Raw genomic sequence first — 21,722 nt, 5'->3', positions numbered from 1 at the left:
TTACCACACATTTGAAGCATTTTTTCTTCTTAGAACCAGATGATTTTTAAGGCAAACTACAGTAAGTGGCTTGCTTTACAACCACATCCATCTTCCGTAATGGGAGATATCCAGTGTTTATATACAAAACTTGGTTAAAAGCATACCAGATAAATAAAACTAAAGTACAGTAAAAGGTTTTTTTCCTTTTTTCCAGCCACTGGGCTTGTTAAACACGCAGTATATAACTGCTTAGTCCAGATGGTTATGGTCATGCACCTTCACCCACGTTGTCTGACTTGTCTCTTTTTTTGGAATTTAATCCAGGTGTTACACATAGACAAAAACTACACTCGATTAATACCTCCCCCTATTGCTACCATCAAAGCCACTATGCACGTTCAAAATCTAAGCATTGTACTTTACTAAAACACAGGTTTTACACCATTCTAATCACATGGCATTCAAATAGGCAGGCTAATAGGAAAATGAGAAATAATTTACAATAATTTTGAGTTTGATCTGTAACTCTTTTTTATGTGAATAATGTTCAGGGGTGAAAGCAGTTCCTCAGCATTGATTATTACCACAACCATTAATACAACTCATATATTCACACTCTAATGGCTTTAATACTTTAAAACATCCATACATTTTAATATTGTGTACTCATTCTCAATGTATAAAGCTGCAAGTCTGTGACCAAATTCTGCAACATTTTAAGAGCTAAAAGTATTAGCTGTTTAAATAAAAATTATAATTTTATCACTTGATCACTTACAACTTTGCAGTATCCCTACTCGTAAAGTGTGCTTAAACAGAGATGCAGTTGTGAATTATTAGTTCTAAATTCTGTAAATTCTCTTACTCCCCAAATGATAAAGTAAATAAATAATATTTTGGGGTTAAAAAGGTGAATTGTTCCCAATTAGAGCTAAGTAATGTTATGGTGTCCTCTGCATCTAGCCTAATTAAAATAGAATTCCAAAGGTCAAAAGCTAACTTATATTAATAAATCATAAAGGTTCATAATTGCAGTTGGTGCATTATTTTAATTACTAATAAAAATATGCTTTGAAAGCTATTTCTCATTGTGTGAAACATTACAATCGAATGTATGTGAAAAACATTCTATTTACATATTCTTTTGTTCTGCTGAGATGCTCAGGTTTCAGCTCCAAATGCAAATCAACTCACACAAATAATACCCAACTCACAACATGTATCTGATGCCCACTTAAGGCAAAGGTAGCAGTTTTCTGCTTAAAATAATTATTTCCAAGTACTGTGTTAGCACTGTAATACCCAAATATTCAACTCTTTTACATCATCTCTCTGTACATTAGAGCTTGAACCTGGGAGGAGATTTTCCAAGATATCTTTGAAAGGACAAAAAAAAACCCAAACTGTGAATATTTATGAGTTCAAAGTGTATAAACAGGTGTCTTCCTACATTCACATACATGTATGACCTGGTGGAGCATACTACCCTAGATGCTTATCTCTATAGAGAATTTTCTTTTTCTGTGTGACTTGATTTTTCACAGCTATAGAAAGCAGCCATGCAAGTACTGGAATATTCATGTTTTCATGCAATTTGACTGGCAGTTCTGTAATTGTGGTAAGCTGCTTTGACCAAGGTTTCTATAGCAACAGCCTTACTGTCAATTCTTACCTGTTTTCTGGTCATCCATTGTACTGAGCTTAGTCTCGTCAGCTACTGTTAAAAGGTAAATGTATAACGGTTAGCCCAGTTAGTGCCCATGCCCCACATGCATCCAACATTCCTTTTGTTTTGCATATTTTTTTGGTCAAGTTAGGGGACCTTAGCAATGTCATACTTCATGCAAATAAACTGCAACAGTAAGCAAACATTCTGGGTAGAAGTGGCAGCAAACTAGTAACCTTCATGCAATGTCAGTCATGTTCACATCACAGGCAGGTACAATATGTTATTTACACGTTAGCACATCACAACTAGTCAAGACAAGTCAATACCACCAACCTCACTGTCCCCTGGGAAAGTTGGTGAATTAGGGACTGGAGTGAAGATATTCACAATTATTGTAAAGGAATGAATTGTATTATATTTCATTATTCTGAGTAGGGAATTTGGTGTCTTCAACAAAGTCACTGTTTAAGGTTACTAGAGCCTGCACTTCAGAATCTCAATTCGACAGCAGAAAAAAAGATGGGCTTGTTAGAGACTACTTATTCTCAGTCGTTTTATCAGTTAAAATTATTCTAATTGACTGCCTGTCTCAGCCACTGCTATTTTATAGGGCTTCTAATATAAATATTAAAACTTGAGTCTCAAGCAGATGTCAGACTAGCCCCATTTTCTAATTCTGAATTCATCGACAGATTGAGAGACTATGAAGGGTCTTCAAGGCTAACTGCATTATGATCATGAACTGAGAATTACCCTGTTTACCCAGAACCACAGTGTGGTACAATTTTATGCAGTTTCAGCTCCATTTTAATAAATAGCTTTGGTGCTCATGTATAACCATACAGCCAGAGAGCTACTATATTTAAATGTATGGGCATTTACAAAGTGGTACAGACAATACACAGGCCACTTGGCCACTCACGTTAATACTTTACTTCCCAATCACTAGACTTTGTGTGCAGTAGTACTGCACATCAACAGTGTGTTTGGAATTACAAAATCTATATACTTACAACATGAAAATCAGGTTCAAATAAAACAATTGAAAAAATATCACTCACTACCTAGATCCATGCTTTTGGATTTTCGTGTTTTAACAAACTCCAACTGACTGGCATCTGAAAATTGCTTTGTACGCTTTTCTGACATGCTCTGGCGTCCAAAACCCTCTCGCTGGAAGGCAAGCACTGGATCAACATCTGGACTAAGAGTGCTGTAGGAAGGGAAAAAAATCATGCAAACATTTATCAAGAACACGCAACCTTTCACTCTGTGGAGAAAAGCATTAATTTAGCATGTGACTTCTACCAACAATAAAGTACACATTTTAAAATAAACCACTGCAAGTAGTCAGTTACACACACAATGGATTTGTTTTACTGCATTGAGCAATTCTAGTTAAGAAGTATCAAGAATTTTACTTATGACTTTTAATGAAAGATATACATATCCGGTGTACTATACATATACCATCAGAATGCACAGCCCCAACACAGGAATAATTTGATGGAGAATAAACCAGCTCCTTTTTCTTCATGAGAAACAAATATATTCTGTTAATAGTGAATTACTAGATTTGCCTTCATGACGGAGTGTTTTTAGTAAAGCATAAATAGAAACTGTCCTGCCTGAAGCCCACAGAGCTTTAAACTTCTTAAAGACTTCATATGAAAATTTTTCTCCATATGCGAAATTGTTTTGATTTTTTCATACCATCTCCTAGTTATAACCTAGCTATGAAAGGCAAACAGATTTTTTACTCATCACTTCTCTACAGTGCAAGTATCTATAACAATGATTGCACCACCGAATCAGAAATTGGGATAAGTGGACTGAGCTTCAGTCTCTTCTGCAGGTTTCTTGCATGACCTTGGCCGAGTGAGTCACATCTTCAGTGAGCAGTGATCGGTGTTTCATTGTGCTTCATCAGAAGCATGCTGGTGATAGATTTATTAATGTTGGCCAAATGTTGACAGGATCACGAATGCAAGAATACAGGTAAAATTTGGTGTGCAAGCTAAACCCTAAGCTTGCAATGTGTCACCATGGCCACAACTCAGGTTAAAAAAGAAAAAAAATGAAAAAATGCAAGATTACATATTGCTAATAAATAATATGAAGGGAAATTCACACAAAGATCTTATGGCTCCTGGAAAAGGGGAGAATATTAGAGAAAGCCTGAAGACAAGCCCAAAGAATATTGATTTCTACTTCAGCTGGCACAAAAAGAAATCAACAGCATAAAATACTGAGGGGAGAAAAGTATTTGCACCACTGTTACCTATCCTATAGGAAAAAAGATTCCTCAAAATCCTCCCTCTGATTATTGTTGTACTTCAAGGTAAAAAAAAAAAAATTAAATAAAAAGCTAAATATCTTGTCAATGAAACCTCGAAAACAATATCATTCAAAATACTGTATGTATACATGTCAGTGTTCAGTAATATACCTCAAAGGTATTATTTTCCACTTTAAGGCTTTAAGGGCTACGAATAAGACACATGCCTATTGATAAACAGGCAAATAGTGAATTTCTGAAGAAACCAACTTATACTTTCAAATTCTGTAGCATGCATATGTTTATTTGTGCCATGTACTGTAATATATAGCAGAGTCTTTGATCAACGCCTGGGTATTAGGCACAACAGTGAAGAGAGGTAAGGAAAAGCGTCTAAAGGAATCAAGTACTATAAAGGATGAAAATCGCAATCTGCATTACCAGCCGCCTAGAAGAAACTCAGCCTAGTACTGACAGATTTACAAATAATAAGATATGTGTGTGTGACAGGCATATAATACTTAAGTGAGAGCAGGATCAGAGCTTATATGAATAAAGTCAATGTCAAGTGCCTTTTGACTTTAATGTTTCTGGCTCAGGCTCATAATGTTTTACATTTAATTACTGCAACTATTTCAGAGATGTCTGCACAATTTAGCAACATTTGAAGCATATGCTTAAAAGCTCTGATGAATCAGAGCCTGAACTCAAAAATAACTATTTAGTCCTCACATTCACTCCCACAAAATAGGGAAAAATTATCTCCACATGATAGAAAGATAAAACAGACAAGGCCAATATACACTTTAGAATTTACAGCATGTAGCTGATTAACAACCACCTAAGTCTGAAAACGTCCTCCAAATGACTCAACTGAACTTACAAGGTTTCAACGCCTTTTGTAATCAGAACATAAATGACTTTCCCAGGCCACACAGGAGTTTCTGGCTCACTGCTAGTCAACCCTGTCTTTGAAGGCCAGAAAAATGTGGTTTTACTAAGTGAGAATTTTCTCTATCAACATCTGTTAACACAGCTCACATTGGTTAAAGATGACCGGCTTCATCTTGCTGAACAAAAATGTATCCTGTAACACTTTCTTCAAAAAGGGTGAATTTGTAAAACTGTTTTGGCTGCATGCTCCTTTTTTCAGATGAAAAAAGAGAGCAATGAGGTCTGGACATGGTGTCAGCAACCACGAATTCTAGACTGGATCTCAGCATTTTCACTCACACCATCTCCTTTAGAGACTTTCTCTCTGCTTCCTTTACCTACCCTTATCACACCTACTTCACACACACACTTACTAAGGGGATTATTCCTTTGTGTTTGCTTAATACCTTGCCTATTAGAGGCACTACTTAGCACCAAGAATTCCTTGTTCTCTGGCATCACATCTCAGACCTTTTTACTGTACTAATATATGAGCCCTATCTAGAGTCATCAGTTTTCATGTCCTGGTTTATTTGTATTATTAATGACACATGACTGTGTTTTAGTAATTAAGGAAAAAGCAGATTACAGGAGTTTGAATGCCAGTACGTTGCCTGAAAGTATTCAAAAGCCCCCATGAAGATCCACAACTGGAAAAGCCAATGAGCACAGAGGAGGAACTAATGCCCCTAAAAATGCCTCATTTTAATATTTTCCAACTACATTAATAAAAGACAGAAGGTGACTTTAGTGCGAGTCATTAACCAATGCCAAATACAATTTACTATATTCTAGCATACTTAACAAATAAGATTTCTGGAATGACAGCTGATCCTTAAAAGAATGTAACCGTCTTCTGACCCTCAATGTTATTAAAATTCCACTTATTAATCCTGTCTTATTGCCCCTTTGTTTTCATAACATTTTCATCAAGGATTAGGGAGATATTGTGAAGCTGGAAAAGCTTACATTTTCTTCTGTGATTCAGAACAGCTGCCATTCTTGTTTGGATAACCCTTCATCCATATTCTTAGTTTTACCCTCTGTGCCTTCCAGCAAAATCATACAATGTACCTTCGTTTTACAAGTCTTCCTTCATCCATTAGCAGCAGGAAATTAATGCAACAATCTAATTCTGCTGCTATTTACTCTTTTACAAATAGAATACATTAGATAGTAAGGCGCTGCACTGATCTACACTTTTAAGTGCAATTGTATCCAAAAACCTTTACAATTTCTCATACACATTTAAAGGTTTTGAGCATGATCAATTCCAAAATATCTAATCCCCATTTTATTTACTGTTACTTTCATTTTCCAAGAAGTATATGAATAGCACGATAAGCTGCAGAAGTAAATGCAAAGGCACCTGCAAGTTTCAAATGGGCTCTTACTTTATGCTGTAGTTTTTTGCTCATATTCAGCTAAAAAAAAGTCCCTCATAAATAATCTATTATGTGCAGCCTCAAGCACTAGTCTAGTTAAACGTCTCAAATTCTCAGCTCTAAAAGCTTTTACAAAAGACAGACGGACTTTTCAGGGGACTCAACTACAGGCATGATTTGTCCAAGAGAAGAGCTGAAATATTATTAAAAAAAGTGGAAAAAATAATAATCCAAAACATACACAAATGAGGATGAATAAAATTACCTTTTGTACAATCATTAAAACAGTGCTTAAAACACACAACTGAATTCTCGGACACAAGATGAAATAACCTAATATAAAACAAAGATGAAGCTGACAGGTGCGTATCAGCTGGCAGGTGCTGTTGCTGTTTTATTAAGATATTGCTGACACATTCATAACAGGCTCAAGAGACAACAAAAATAAGAAAATTCATATACTTCACACCATTTGTGGTAATTATCTAGCTTCAGGAAGTGGCAGTGTACAGGGGTGGGCTTTTATTTTGCTATTACTATAGATAATTACAGGACTTGCAAATTAAATCTTAGATCTTTATTAATTGTACTCACTAAGCAATAAACAGTATTTCTTTGCCAGGAACCTAAGTAAGTCAATAATAGCACTTAGTGCATTTCTCACTAAGAATCTTAGATTAAAATGGGTAAAAGTAATTGGAGAGTCAAGCTAAGATTCATAGAAATTATTTTTACTATGGATTAAATGGTAAACAGAAAGCAAAGTTACTTTCCATAAGAAAGATGGGGAGGGACTTTTTAGCCTATTATGACAGGACAGTGGTAATGGTTTTAAACTAAACAAGGCTAGACATAAAGAAGAAATATTTTCCAATGAGGGATGGTAAAACACTGGTACAGGTTGCCTGAACAGAAGGTGAGTGGATGCACCACCCCTGGAGATATTCAAGGCCAGACTGGATCAGATGCAAGCTGATCTAGGTGAAGATGACCCTACTCATTGCAGGAGGGGCTGGACTAGATGACCTCTGAAGGTCACTTCCCACCCAAGCTATTCTGTGATTCTATAGTTTCAAATATGCAGCTAATACTTTCCATATTTTTATAGGTAGTTATTACGCTACATTTTGCATGACAATTAAAAATCATATAATGAGATCAAAGGTATTTCTTCACGCATAATAAAGAAATCCTATCTAGGTCCTGTTGCACAAACATCAACACCAAAGCAAAATAAAAGAGCTACCTTAATCTCTAAACAGATTTTAATTACTATATATTACTAGGAAAAACAAGAAAGCAGATAAAAATACTGAAAGGCTGCTAGATATACACTGGAATATAAAAATAAAATCTTTGTTTTGTAGACTTAGAAGTACTTACAGTGAGGTTTATAAATAAAAAATTCCAATTGGAATTATTCTTTCATCTTCCATAAACACAAGTGTTTAAATTTTGCAAAGTTTTTTCTTTTTTTTACCAAAGCTAGATCAGTTGACATCTAAATTAATATTAAGTCATCAAATTAACATAGCTAAATGCTGATTTGGTCTTAATAACAATTAGTAACATTTCCACAAATGTGCTTTGACAGAGCACACACCTGCAACAAGAAGTAGAAAGTCTAAATTATGTATAGATTTCCTTCCTAACACAGGGACAATTACCAGTTTGAAAATAAAGAAATCTAAATGTAACAAAAAAAACCAACAAAAAAGATTAATATTAGTAGCCAAAAAATAAACTAAAGGAAAAGACATAACAACAGTCATCTCTCTTTTTCCTTCCACTAAACCATGCTCTTACCAGTCTGTTGACTCATTAATTGCAGCTTTAGCCCATCCACCAGTATCAACAGTGCCAAAGCCAACATCATCATGGGAACTGGATGACGACTGGTCAGAAAGATGAGGAGGGAGGACTGACAGTCTGTCATCTTCAATAATGACAGTGTCATCTTGAGGCATGTTCACTGTTGGAGAGAGCTGATATTTACCTGAAAAACAAAAGGGAGAAAAAACCCAAAACTTTAACAATGTCAGAAAGTGCCTTGAATAATATATAATCAGAGCTGATAAAATGTCACATCCAACTGCAATGCTACTAATAAAAGTGACCCTTAATACAACTAACTACATTTTACTTTACATGCATTTTCCTACACAGAGGTCTGAAAAGTAATACACACCAGCTGTATCTGTGGCCTACTGCAAAAGGATCACAGAATCACAGAAGGGTTGAGGTTGAAAGGGACTTTGCGTCTGGTCCAACCCCTCTCCCTGGTTCAAGCAAGGACACCTACAGCCAGTTGCTCAGGACTCTGACTAAACGGCTTTTGAATGTTGGCACTCCACGGCCTCCCTGGGCAACCTATGCTTGCTCACCCTCCCTGGGCAACCTGTTCTTGCTCACCCTCACAGAGGAAAAGTGTTTCCTGATGTCCAGAGGGAACCTCCTGTGTTTCTGTCCGTGCCCACTGCCTCTGGTCCTTTCACTAGGAACCAGCTGACCCAGCAGAAAGTATTTTCTCTTGCACCAAATCATTTAGTAGAAACAAAGAATGAACACAATGGGACTAACAGAACTCATCACTTCTTCTGATCCATCTTGCCTTTATAAAATTTGAAACTTGTTTGACTGTTGTTGGGAACTTACAACCCTTTAATAATGCCTCCACAAACAAAATAATTGCGAAAAGAGATGGGAACTCATGGCTAAAGGTAAACAATTTGAAATTATCATTCTCTCGCTCCTTTAAAAAATAATCCAGATGCACACGTGCAAAATTTGGAAAAAAACCCCAAAACCCACTTTAATTCTATTAGCACTAAATTCAAGTAAGTTTTTACGCTGTTGTTAAAATTCTTAAACTAGAGCCATTACATAAATGAAAGAGACATAATAAGGACTCAACATTATTCTTTGTTAAGCAGCACACTTCATTCAGTTAATTTGTGAGAAAGTAGTTAAAAGATGCTATTTAGAGGATTCTTACAAGCTATTAAATCACTGTTTCTAAGTAAAAATTAGTTTTAATGTGCATATAAATATTTGAAGCCCACTACCACCTGCTTTTATAGGGCTAAATATATACACGTAATTATATTTTCCAGTAAGAATTTCAATGCATAAGATTGTATAAGAATTTTCAAACTGCTAAGAAAAGCAGAAGCAGCTTTTAAACCTAGAGAAAACTTTATGCCACCAAAACAGACTAAAAAGCTGTGAAAAAAAACAGAAAGAATATTTTAATTGCAATGGTCTGTAACATAACAGTGGCTGAAAATCAATAAATCATCCTTCTTTCTGGATACGTGCATGAGATACAGAGTTGGGAGCATGGGAGTTATATAATATTATTTGGATGACAGTGAAATAAAGAATTATCACAATTTAAAATTTTAACTTGGAATAAACGTTATTTCAGCATCTAGAAACACTAAGCTAAAAATTGCTCTAAGGAAAATAAAGATCTGCAAATTCGGATGAACAGGATTTTGTTACCTGAGGCAAAGGGTAATAATTAAGTTTGATTCGTTCATATTAGTTGCTCATTATTTTTAAGTGACAGGATATATTTAAAAATATTTTTTCCTCCTGGATATTGCTTGGTCCTAACTCTTACTACACACAACATTATTTCTAATGAATAATCATGACATTACACTATTTTTATTCCTTGAATCGTATTATTTTACTAAAACAATTACTAAAATTGTCACATCTCATGAGAAGAAACTATTTTAATCAACTGCTAATCTGAGAACAAACTGTAAATTACTGTAGAACTGTGATGCACTGCAGTGAAAACTTGTACTTCTATACATAAACTGCTTCTATGGACATATCAAATATTATCACAATTTATTTTTCCTACAGGCATGGAAAAATTGTGTAGACTTGGAGGAAAAGAATCTTTTTGTCTTTTCTGGAAAGGTTTCAGTTGACATCACTACCTTTGCATGCAATTATTAAAAAAATGAATGAATAAATAAAATTTTATTCATAAAGAACTAGCTAAAATCCTCACTGCACTACATAATACATTTTGTATAGCTTTCCAAAGGAGTAAAAACGGGCTTCAAAAGAGATCACTAGAGAAGGCTGGAGAAGTGGCTGAAAGAAAAAGGTACTTCATGGTGAACATCTCATCACTGTCAAACTGAAATGAATGTGTTCAGTTTGCATAACAGCTGATTCTTTGCCTGGCAATAGCTTCTGTGATGGACAGGCTAATGTTTAGCCTGGTAATGTACTTCTTTCCAAACATAATGCCTACAGGACTGTTAACTCTGCAGTTAATAACGTCTCCAAAGAATTGATTGTGAAAAGGTATAACCTTATGGCATTCGGCAGATTGAACTTCACATTTGAGAGGCTACAGTAATTCAGTAACATTTTCAAATTTTCACTACCCTTCTTTATATCTGACAAGAGTGAAGACTGACATTTTAATAGTTGCTTTGGAATTAAGGAGAAAACGCATCTGACATGCCTATGCTTTTCATTGCAGATGAAGCTAACAACAGGTGAAAGGCTTCACCTCCAGCAGATGGTTACGGAGACCTCAGCAATGGACTCAATATGTCCCTTGTAGAAAGTTCAGCTGAAGAAGACAGAAAATAACCTTGGAGAAAGCAACTTTGCAAGTGTTGTGAGAAACACTACAAGGAAACATCAAAGAAATTTCAGACCTAGTAATTATTATATTTGACTGATCTACAAATCTAAGATGTTGCTCAAGCTGTCTGCAAAACTCCAATAAAATAATTTTCCCCTGGGCTAGAAAAGTGCTAATAAGATTTAGACTCTGAATACACCTCAAGCCCAACAACCTTGCTTCAACAAGGTAATTTGTAGTAATATAAAACGTTTTGGATGGTGTAAAAAGGAAGGGAAAACATTATCCCTTTCAAATGTGTCTCATGTCAGGACAATGAGGCTCAGTTTTCTTGAACAAGTTACCAATCTGAGCAAGCATAGCCCGAGGACCACGCCAAGCTATGAGTGAAGACGGTTCCCATCTGTCTGTGCAGAAAAAGGAGTCTCAGACTTCCAGCATGAAATGACTGATCTCCAGGTCTATGAGGACTTTCAGTTTAGGAAGAAAATTATGCCAAACAGCAACACCTGAAACCTATAATACCAGAGATCTATAACAGACCAGAAAACAGTCTGGGCCTGAATTAAACCACCAACATAAAGCACTCAAAAAAAACCCAAAATTCTGAGCATACACAGTACATAAAATGAAAAACAGGCTTCCTCATGAGGAACACAACTACTTCAGAGCCTTTTAAATCTTGAAAACCTCTTAAATTTGGTTAATGTGTTTGCTGTTGTAACTTGGCTACATACAAGTACGCATATGCATGTAGATATGTATATGTACATAAATATACAGTACCATGACAATAACTGTTATTGTCATGGTACTGCATCTGTCTGGTTCTTGTGCTTTTGCTATTGCTTTTGTTGTAGACCAGGGAAGATCTAAAACATCTGGTGAACACACAATATGTTCAAATTCAAGTACTACTTTATGAGTGATTCTCATGAACATTTTGATATCCTGGAATTCAGACCAATGGTATACTTCAAGCCTCCTCCACAAGTAGATGGCCTATTTACTCTGACATGGCAAGTAATTCCTAACCTGCCTTATCAAGAAATCATCATCAGCTACTCTGTGATGAAGAATGAAGTATTAACCAAAGTCATAGAATAATAAATAATAGAAAGAATAATAATAATAAAAGAAACTAGTGATGATGATGATAATAGTGATGAGTCTTCATACAGGAGAGATACAGAGAATTGTGCAATGAGAAATTAGAACTTCTCCAGATTTTCATTTTTTTTATTTTTTCCTAACAGCATATTTGTCCCCAGCAACATAACTGAGTTTGACAATTTTCCCATAAATATCATATCATCTAATTTTCCAAGCTACATAAAGGTGGAATTGGGAAAAAAATGTCTGGGGAATGTCTAAGGACAAAACATTTCTCCACTATATCCTGTTTTTGGATTTCAAGAGAATACTCAGATCTCTCAAGACTATGGTAGCAGACCACCACATCCTGATGAGATTCCTGGCCAGAGAACTGCATTCTGCTTGTAAAGGACTAGTTGCATTTCACTGACACACATGCTTTCCTGCTTTCCATCTCTAGCTTTTTCCTTTTGTTTTTATTTTTTTTCCTGTTTGCTTAAGATAACAATTATTTACATAGAGAACAAAGTATTTCCTCTTATGTAGAAATTATCAAATTTTGCAAAGTTCTGGAGGATCCTTCAGGATGAAAAGCAGACTCAGGGCAAGCTATTGTTATTCTGTGTACCCCCCTGGTAAATAACTTCTGCTTAGTCACCAGAAGCAACAAAACCCACTATGCTCATAAAAATAATATCAGCAACTAGAAGAGATCAAAGAGGACTCTGTACTAAGTTGTTTGATGAAAAAGAATAGTTTATATAGACAGCAACTACATATTTGCATACTGCAAAAAACTCAGGAGCATAATAGATGACATACAAGAATGGTGTATCAGAGGAAGAGACTTGAATTTTTAATCACAGAGCCAAGCAAACCTGTGTAACACAGTTGTTCTGAATGTATGAACAACATGCAGCCTGAAAATATTAAAAATAAAGAAACATAAGCATTTACCATAGACATCTGATTTTTAGAAGGCCCAATCTGTATAAATAAACAAATACCATTCCCTAAATACAGGAAGTGGTATCTCCTCTCCATCAGAAATTTTCAGTGAAATATTATCACATGAAAAAGCATATGAAAATCTGTAACAACAAGAATTACTTGGAAAAAGAGACCAACACGAGAATCACCAGAAACACTAAAAGATTCATGTAACTTTTTTTGCAGTAAGCAAACATTTTTCATAATTTAAATCACATTCTAAAATTGGTATTTTATTCCCACTCTCACAGCAAGGCTCTGACAACCAGTTCTTGCTGTCAGTTATGAATTAAAAGAGTAAGGAAATTGTTTTACACACCTTTCCTGAAAATTACATTATATGTATTTAAAAGAAACAAAACTTTCTTCAAAGTTTTGTTCAAACCTTAAGCAATGACTTGAAAAGAGCAGACGTTTTCCAGACCTTGAGATTATCACTTTTGAATAGTCTAATTTAGGAAGAAAGAAAACTTGAAAACCATCAATTTTATTAAATAGCAAAAGAAGCAGAAAGACCTACTCCTTTACACATGAAGGACCTCCTCACCACAAGGTAGCAAGAGAACTAAAAGTTTACGTGGCTAAATCCATTGAGTAGACATCAGGGGATTCAGAGAGCCCATGAGTCAGAGGGCTCCTCGATGTGGAGTGCTCACAGGAATCAGCACTGCATAAAGCACTCTTTTCATGGTCAGGACCAGCATGCAAATACCTCCAGTCTTCCTTAGCCAGATTGTTCTAAGGACTATATCCTCACTTTTAGGCCAATTTTCAAGAGAGGAGAAAAACTCTGGAAGAGTTATGTAGTACCACATATACATTTTCAAGAAAATAAAAATGTATGAGTTTTTTGTCATTGTCAATGCTAATAGGATGGGAATTTCAATGCATAATAAATGATCGAGTCTTACAAACATTAATTACTCTGAAACAAGAAACTGTACCTATCTATCCTGACAGGTAATAATATCTCTCCATTGTATAGCACTGCAAGAAAACATGCATACAATATCACTGCAGTTGTAACTGAGCGGTGATGATTAATTGAGAAAAAATAGCATAATAGAAAACTGACTGCCACCTAAAAACTGGGTTTAAACATGACAGCTGTGTGAAGCTGCTGTTACTTAAGAAGGGAATGACCCAGTACTGGCAAGACCAGTTTTCATTTATGCTGGACTACATCATATTTACTATGAGGTTCAGGCACAGTTTCATTTTACACGTGCTTCCAACTAAAAGCATCAATGGATTCAAGTCACAACCAACCAATTTTCTACATAGTTACTGGTTTCTGAAAACAATAGAGAAAAAAATGATAAAAAGGAAATGAAAACATCAACTTCAGGTTATAAAAAGCTTAAAAAAATGCAGGATGGATTTTCTTCCCTATGTTTACATTGTAGAGGTATCCAAAAGCATTAGATTTTAAGAGCTTTGGAAAGATGTTTTTTCTCTTGCTGAAACATCAGTTACTAGCTCCTGCTAAAGGGATGAAACCAAACTGATGAATCAGTATGCTTTCGCATGCAAGTCCTATGTCCCTTTGATGTGGAAGTAAACTGCATTGCTGACGCACATGCACACAGACTCTCTCAGGGTTTCTTCTCCCATCAATGGACAAGGTGTTTAACTGATAACTCGTTAACACTTATATGAGCTCTATGTGTAAATCCTTTGCAACCCTGATGGAAAAAGCAGAAGGCAGTGCTTTGCAAATGTTGTATCTAAAGCCTTCACAGCACAAGAACTAGACCCTTCTTTGAAAGAGTAGTGCTAAAGACTTCAAATTATTTTATCACTCCTTAAATTTGTCAACAAATAAATAATTCTTTATATTGTTCTCTTTAAGAATACCTGACTTTGGGTGCTTTCTTGATTCTCAGAGATACAATTTTTCTTCCAAGCTGAACAAAATGTAATGCAATTGAATAGAATATTTATTTTTAATTACTGTTGCACAAGTGCACACACATACACACACACAAAAAGGATTTAACTGAAGAAATATAGCACATCTGTGGATTTTTAGAGTTTAACAACAGTTAAACGAAGGTGAACCCCCAAACTAAAAACAAAAAAAAAACAAAACCCCACAACCTCAAAACAGAGTGAAATATATATACAAACTGTTGACTGGAAGCTAAGTGGTGGACCTTCATTTTCTAAGGCTGAAAAATCAATCTGAAGCAATTAAAACCCAAGTTCAGCCTTGCTTCATATCAGGTTTATAGCAGCATCTTCTAATATATTCTCTGTGTGTCAAGCACACTAAGAAACTCTTAGATTTAATGGCCACATCTTATGCTTAAAACTTGCAACTCAAGCAAGCAATTGTCGCGTCTTCTGTCAGGTGCTATTTTCATCAAGCCGTTTTTTGTGCTTAAATTTGAAAATCCTTTCAAGCTAATCCCATCCTAGTCAGTAAATCCAATCACTCCTGTGGCACGGCAAGTCTTTGTTACCTAGCTTTGTGCATCAAAAGCTGAACTGCTGCAGAGGAACTGCTAATAACCTTATTATCCACTGGGACCATGCAGATGGTACGGCACAGAATGTATACAAGTGGTGCTTAAAATTAGTTATGAGGTATTAAAACTGGTTTCCTGCAAAGCAGAAATTAAAAAAAAAATTAACAAAATGCCCTAATAAGCATAAATTGATGCAAGTTTGCCTTATTTATTTTTGTACTTTAGTATGACTGAAACAGAGAAGAAATACTGAAATCAATTATAAATTCCCATGAGTCACTGACTTTCATGTGAATGAAACATGGAGACTAAACCAACCAATAATTTATTGGCCTAGATCAGACACTGAAAAACTATGTTAAATGCTCCTGTTGTTTGTTCTATTACTCGCCACAGGATATAAAATTCACCTTATAATTCCATTTGATTCAGTTTCACATGTTAACTATCCCAAAGGCTTGCGTGGAGCAATTTGAAGGCATGTTTTATGTTGACTGGTGCAACACCCATGTTCCCTGATTCCCACATTATACATTAATCACCCTTTGATGAATCACAAAAAGGTATAAAAACACACCCTGATTAGCAGGACTGATCTGACTCACCCATTATTCTACTCAGTGCCATGTTCTTTGTGGGCGACTCGTTGAGACCCTCGATCCCACTGTAGAGGGAATGGGAAATTCTCCGTTCCCGTTCATCCAGCAGAGTCTCTATGGGCAGCTCTGGCCCTGAGGGGCTCCCAGGTGACTCCAGCTGCACAGAGAGAAGAAAATTAGTGCCCAGGGTCCATTTAGCAGCATGTGAGAACTGTAATAACTTGCCTAAGGCCTAGACCTGTCTGGGCACCAAATGAGCTAGAACTTCTCACCCTGGACAAATACGATTTGTAATGACAGCTCTGCTTAATGACCAACTTTCCAAGCCACTTTACTCTGCACCTCCTATGGTGTCCTGTCAAATTCTAAAACCTTCAGCAGAAAATTGGTGAAAAAAAAAATAATTGCATTTTGGTGTCTCTTTGTTGAATCATTTCTTAAACAGACAGTTTTGGCTTTTTGCAATGCTATTGGGCAGACAGCTGGGCCATCTTTCCCACAGTGACAGCCTGTCAGAACAAGGCCTTTGTCAGGAGCACGGAGCAGGAACTCCATTTGGAAGCGGGCTGCTGCTGGTTTTTGAAGTGGTGCAATTTGCTTTCAAATGTAATCATCATGGAAGCCCCCAGGAAACTCCACCACACATATTAGTAATCAATACACAAACACTCACTTTGGAGGGAAAGAAAAAAAAAAAAGAAGTCAAACTTCACAGAGTATTTTTTATTTTATTTTATTTTATTTATTTTATTTTTTCCTAGCTATGATGAGTTCTTTGCTTTGCCCTTCCTGGCTGCAGGGTACAGGGACCTTGTATGCTTCATACAGTTTAGAAGCTTCCCTCATCCCTGGCACTCCTGCAGCATCCAGGCAGAGCCACAAAAACCAGAACTGAAACGACCCCCCTGCCCTTTCAGACCCCAACCCCTGGACCTGCCATGTCCCTGCCCACCATATCTCCAGCCAGATATCCCTGTGGCATCACAAGATGGATGAAGAAGGTGGTGGAAGAAGTGATGGACATATAGGCTGCTTGGCCACATGCACAGGAAAGAAGACTGCCCCACCAAAGCTGCTAGTCATGAGAAGGCTTTCCTGAGTGATGTCCCAGCTCAGCTTTTTCTTTCCAGAAGCTGGTCATCCCTTGTTTTCCTGTGTATGCCTCTCAGATTTTTTTTTTTAAAAAGAGAGGAAAACGTTGAGCTTTCCTTAGTGAGTCCCAGAGAATCAGAGCTTAGTGGAGAGCATCCGCATGAGGCAAAGAAAGCAAGCAATTTGATATCATCTAGCTGGGTTTAGCCACCACATTAGCTGAGGGCAGCACTGCTGCTGCTGTCAACACAGCCCCTGTGAGAGGGAGGAATGAGCGCCCATGCGTTCACTGGTCAGGCTGGATACCCAGTTTGTTGGCACCCAGTCCCTCACTGCAGATACAAGGCTCCCCATTACATCACCCACCCCTCAAGCCATCCAGCTCTCCTGCCCCTACAGCTCTTGGTTCACCTGAGCTCTAGCACTCCGCTGGCTATTTGGTCATGTTACCAAAGGGGTTTCACCAAGGTCTTTAAACCAAATCACTTAAGCAGAAAGAACTGAATCTAGCCCTATTAAAATAAATAAACAAATATTAAAAAATACACATACTTTGCAGGGTAATCATACAAACTCACACATCAAAGTGTTAGCTGCTCTCGCCAACAAGCCTCTTCATACTGAAGTGCATAGTTAAATCTCAAGAACAATGTCTTTACACAAATCCCACAGCATATATTTAAATGTACTGAAGTGCAGCAGGGACCAGATATTGCAAGATACTGAGCATGCTGCAAACTTTTTGAAGCCACGCTTATTCCAAGGACTGGTCTCTAAATGAGCATGAGTAGCAGTTCATAGTTTCAGGAATTACAATAACAAGCAGAGTGTCTGTTGGTTGTTTTTAGTTTTTGAAACAGCTGCCCATTATCAATCACTCTACCCATAACCGCCAGATGACTAAAAATGTATGCTATGAAAGATATAAAAAAAAATCTGTTTCAAAGGCTGCAAAGCACTCAGCTACAGTCTCCACAGCAGAGGCTTTGAAGTCAGCCCAATCGTCTGATGACTTCTGACACTGGGGTCCTGGCCCAACGCCTGGTACATGGAGGGGTGGAAGTTTGCGAAACACTGCATTGCAAAGTCAAGGAGACCGTGACTGGGAGGTCACAGAGTCTGTAAAAATTATTATTTCTGTTCAAAGACATCATCTGATTAATATAAATGAGATATTTAATGAAGTTCCAAATTGTAGACTTATCTCTCCCAGTTTGATAAGCACTGGGGAGATTTACTACATCAGAGGGTCAACACTATTACAATTCGAGGCACGTCAAGCTGCAGGAGAATAATAAACTTGCAGTGCAAGTGAATTAGACTCAATAAGGTTTAAATTGTGAAATGAGGATTTGTTTTATTAGTTTTTTAAATTGCAGATTACAAATGACAGATTTACCAAAAAGTAAATTAAACAATATTTGTAGCCTCTGTTGTAAAGGAATCTAAGGCAAATTCAAAAAGAATATAAATGTTAAATTCTGAAAGACTAAAAAAAAAAAAAGCACAGCAACATTAGAATGCTTGAGGACTTAAACTTGCATGATAAAGGCATTAAATGATGAACTAACCTTTATTTCACTGACTTTAAATAAGGTGTGAAAATATCAAAGTGCTTTGGGATTTATTCTCCCAGTGCTATATTGATGACTTTATGTAACAAGTGTCCAGGTTTTAGTGAGCCATATCACACAGTCCCTCATGTGACAACCCATCAACATTCAAACTCATTTGGAGGAACACCTCAAGAGATTTTGAGAAAGACACTGACGAGAAGAAAGCTCTGAATCAGAGAAATACGTAGCAATTCACTCCTGGTAATGCAGTAAAGTACAAGGTAAGTAAGAGAAACAGCAGGAGCGCCGTGTTTACATGGCCATGTTTTGTAAAGTGAATCATGTATTTTATAATTTTCATGAGGAAAACTTTTTCCATTTCTAATTAGCAGCTCAAAAGCTGGATTTAAACAAAGGCATTGACAGCCAACTACACAAGTATTTTCCAAAAGATACAATGCCTTTTATAAAATAGCAAAAATTAGATAGGAATTACACAACTGACTTTCACATGGGGAAAAAATAAAAAGTCTTTTCCTTACATTGTTAACAGAAAATTTGTGTAAGAAAAATAGACTGAATTTGGAAACCATGCTGTGAGCAAGACAAAGAGATCGACAGTCCAAAACAAGGCTGCAGTTCAAATAAAGACTTCTTCCTGATGTGTTTCTAATAAGGAGCTTGAATTACACATTCCAGTTCTTCCCTTAGCCAGTATCAATGTTATCTGGTATAACTTAATTTGATTAGCTGATAAACAGTAATACAAATACGTACAAATTCCTAACCTTTATTAAAGGCCTGGCAAGGAAAGCAAGCTATGAAGCAATTGCCCCCTGTACTTTCTATCAATAGCTGCCCCTAGCAGTATCACTTCTTGGTTTTGGAGACATGGACTGGCTGAGGTTGGATGGAACCACTGGATGGAACCACTGGTTGGATGGAACCATCTAGTCCAACCTCTTGCTCAAAGCAAGGTTAGCAAAAGCAGGTTGTGTCTTGTCCAGCTGGATTTTGAATACCTCCAAGGACAGAGACTCCACAACCTCTCTGGGCAACCTGTTGCAAGTGGTTGACCACACTTTCAAAAGTATTCTTATTACATTTAAAGAAATCTCTTGCATTTCAGTTTGTGCTGGTTGCTTCTCCTGGTACTGGGCAGCCCTGAGGAGAGTCTGGATCAGTTTTCTTCCATCAGGTATTTATAGACACTGGTAAGATCCCCCTGAGGCTTCTCCTCTCCAGGCTGAAAAGAAAGACTTTCCTCTCTGGGTGCTAGAGCTGATCTGTAATAAATGATTATATTCATAAAAACGCAATAAAGCCTCACATCCTACAGACTGCCTGTAGCTCCATTTCTCCCCATTCTCTTAAAATAAAAATAGAAACAAAATGTATTTTTTCCCCCAATCAAAAAGGTCTCTATCCTGGCCCTTTCTCATTCAGATAAGAACCAGCTGTTTGCTAAAGCACTGCGTGTACTTAGCTAGTCCAGCTGCTGCTTATCTAGATGATAAAAAGACAACTTATGTGGTCCTTTTTACTTAAACACCACAAGAACATTGCCAAAATATTCAAAGCATAAACAAGCTTTTTTTAAAAAATATGCCCCCCCCCAAAAAAAACCCCACAAACCAATAACAAAACAAACAAAACAATAATCAGCCACCATTCTTTTTTCAAAAAGTAAATTATCCACACACTGGCATGCAAGCATTATGGATTTTAAAGCAGCCAGCATACAAATTTGCTATATATTACACTGCATCCAGGGTACCAAAGCTCTTTCTGTCGCACAGAATGATTCTCCAGGCTTTCTTTTCCCTTTCTTTTCTGTGCACCGTGGCCAAAATGGCCAAAATGCTTCAGCTTCCTGTTTTCAATAGAGATACTTTTATACTACTACTACCAATGCTAAATATGATTTTTCTTTATTACCACCAAAGTTGGGATCCTGTCTTAGGGCCAGACTTTGCCAGATATAAAAATGCAGGTAAACAGCCAGTAAAACGGTCAGGTTTGACTCACATGTACAATCATGCACTAATAAATGTAAAATTAGTACAATCTTTCTAAGAAATACAGCATTTTTCTGAAAATGTCAAAGGACAAGCAGAAGACAAAAATGCTTTCAGTATGGTAGGAGGGAACCCACACAGCTTTGCAAATTGCAGTTAGATGGTAGGTTATGGGCTATGAGGAGGAGCCTGTGCCAAGATGGAGCTTTGTAAGTTGATACCAAGGATAGAAAACAGATAAAAGAGAAAAAAGTCAAAATAAGCAAGGACAGGTAAAAGGGCGAAACAGAAGACACAAACCACTACAAAACAGAAAACCATGTACATACTTTCCCAACAACTAACTTTTAAAATATCTTGGGATGTTTACTATTAGAAGTTTACCTAAGGACACCAAAAATCATAAAGCAAAAATACCACAAGAGGCATAAAAGACAACCATTAACAAGTCCTGTATTAGAAGTTCAAGTAAAATGTGCCACTATTAAGAAATAATAATAGTATCAATATGGCCCCAGAAATTGAGAAGAAGAGGGAAGAATTTAATCCTGCCTCACTGGGCTGCTGGTGTGCACAAAGGTGCCACTGAGCTTTCTGAGCTCTCAGGCAATGAAACTGACATGATGTACTTGCACTTACAAAAAGCCTCTACCAAGGCTTCAAAGACATTAAAGAAAGTAAGTTTTCATGCGGCTGGACTGTTTTCATTTTCTGGGTTGATGTCTGGCTAAAGGATTGGACACAAAAATCAGTCTTTAGGATGGAGAAGAACCACTTGCAGGTTCCCCCGGGATGAGAGCTGAGAACATCTTAGGCTGATGATCAGCTTTACCCATGACTTGGAGAAGGGAGTGAAATCACTGGGTTTGGAGAAGATGCTAAAGCCTTTTTGATTGTTAAATGAACTTAGAAGGTCACCACAAAACTAATCTAGCGAGAAAAGAAAAAAAATCAAACTTGTCATTCATTTCAAAGTAGGTAACTAAGTAATGCATGTATGGAAAAACGCTGCTGAATGTTTTATACTTCCACC

The 21,722-nt window shown here is 36.7% G+C and overlaps 1 protein-coding gene across 16 annotated transcripts in view; it reads right to left on the bottom strand.

Annotated features, from left to right (window-relative positions):
* Positions 1-21,722, bottom strand: part of PARD3 (par-3 family cell polarity regulator) — a 451,495-nt gene that overhangs the window by 151,962 nt on the left and 277,811 nt on the right. For 12 of the 16 annotated variants that reach the window (XM_061349937.1, XM_061350015.1, XM_061349977.1 and 9 more), the window contains 4 exons: positions 16,030-16,180; positions 8,054-8,243; positions 2,713-2,864; positions 1,655-1,699 (listed from right to left, as the gene is read on the bottom strand). In XM_061349937.1, coding sequence (XP_061205921.1) covers positions 1,655-1,699; positions 2,713-2,864; positions 8,054-8,243; positions 16,030-16,180 — 538 coding nt within the window. The remainder of the gene's footprint in view (positions 1-1,654; positions 1,700-2,712; positions 2,865-8,053; positions 8,244-16,029; positions 16,181-21,722) is intronic. The other 4 variants (XM_061349946.1, XM_061349993.1, XM_061350048.1 and 1 more) reach the window with 2 other exon arrangements.

Source organism: Neopsephotus bourkii, unplaced genomic scaffold (genome assembly GCF_033783945.1).
Source record: "Neopsephotus bourkii isolate Nb327-2 ecotype Australia unplaced genomic scaffold, CSIRO-AGI_Nbou_v1 NB_53, whole genome shotgun sequence".
Lineage (NCBI taxonomy): Eukaryota > Metazoa > Chordata > Aves > Psittaciformes > Psittacidae > Neopsephotus > Neopsephotus bourkii.
The sequence above is the reverse complement of the archived record's forward strand: the minus strand, read 5'-3'. Positions and strand labels throughout refer to the sequence as shown.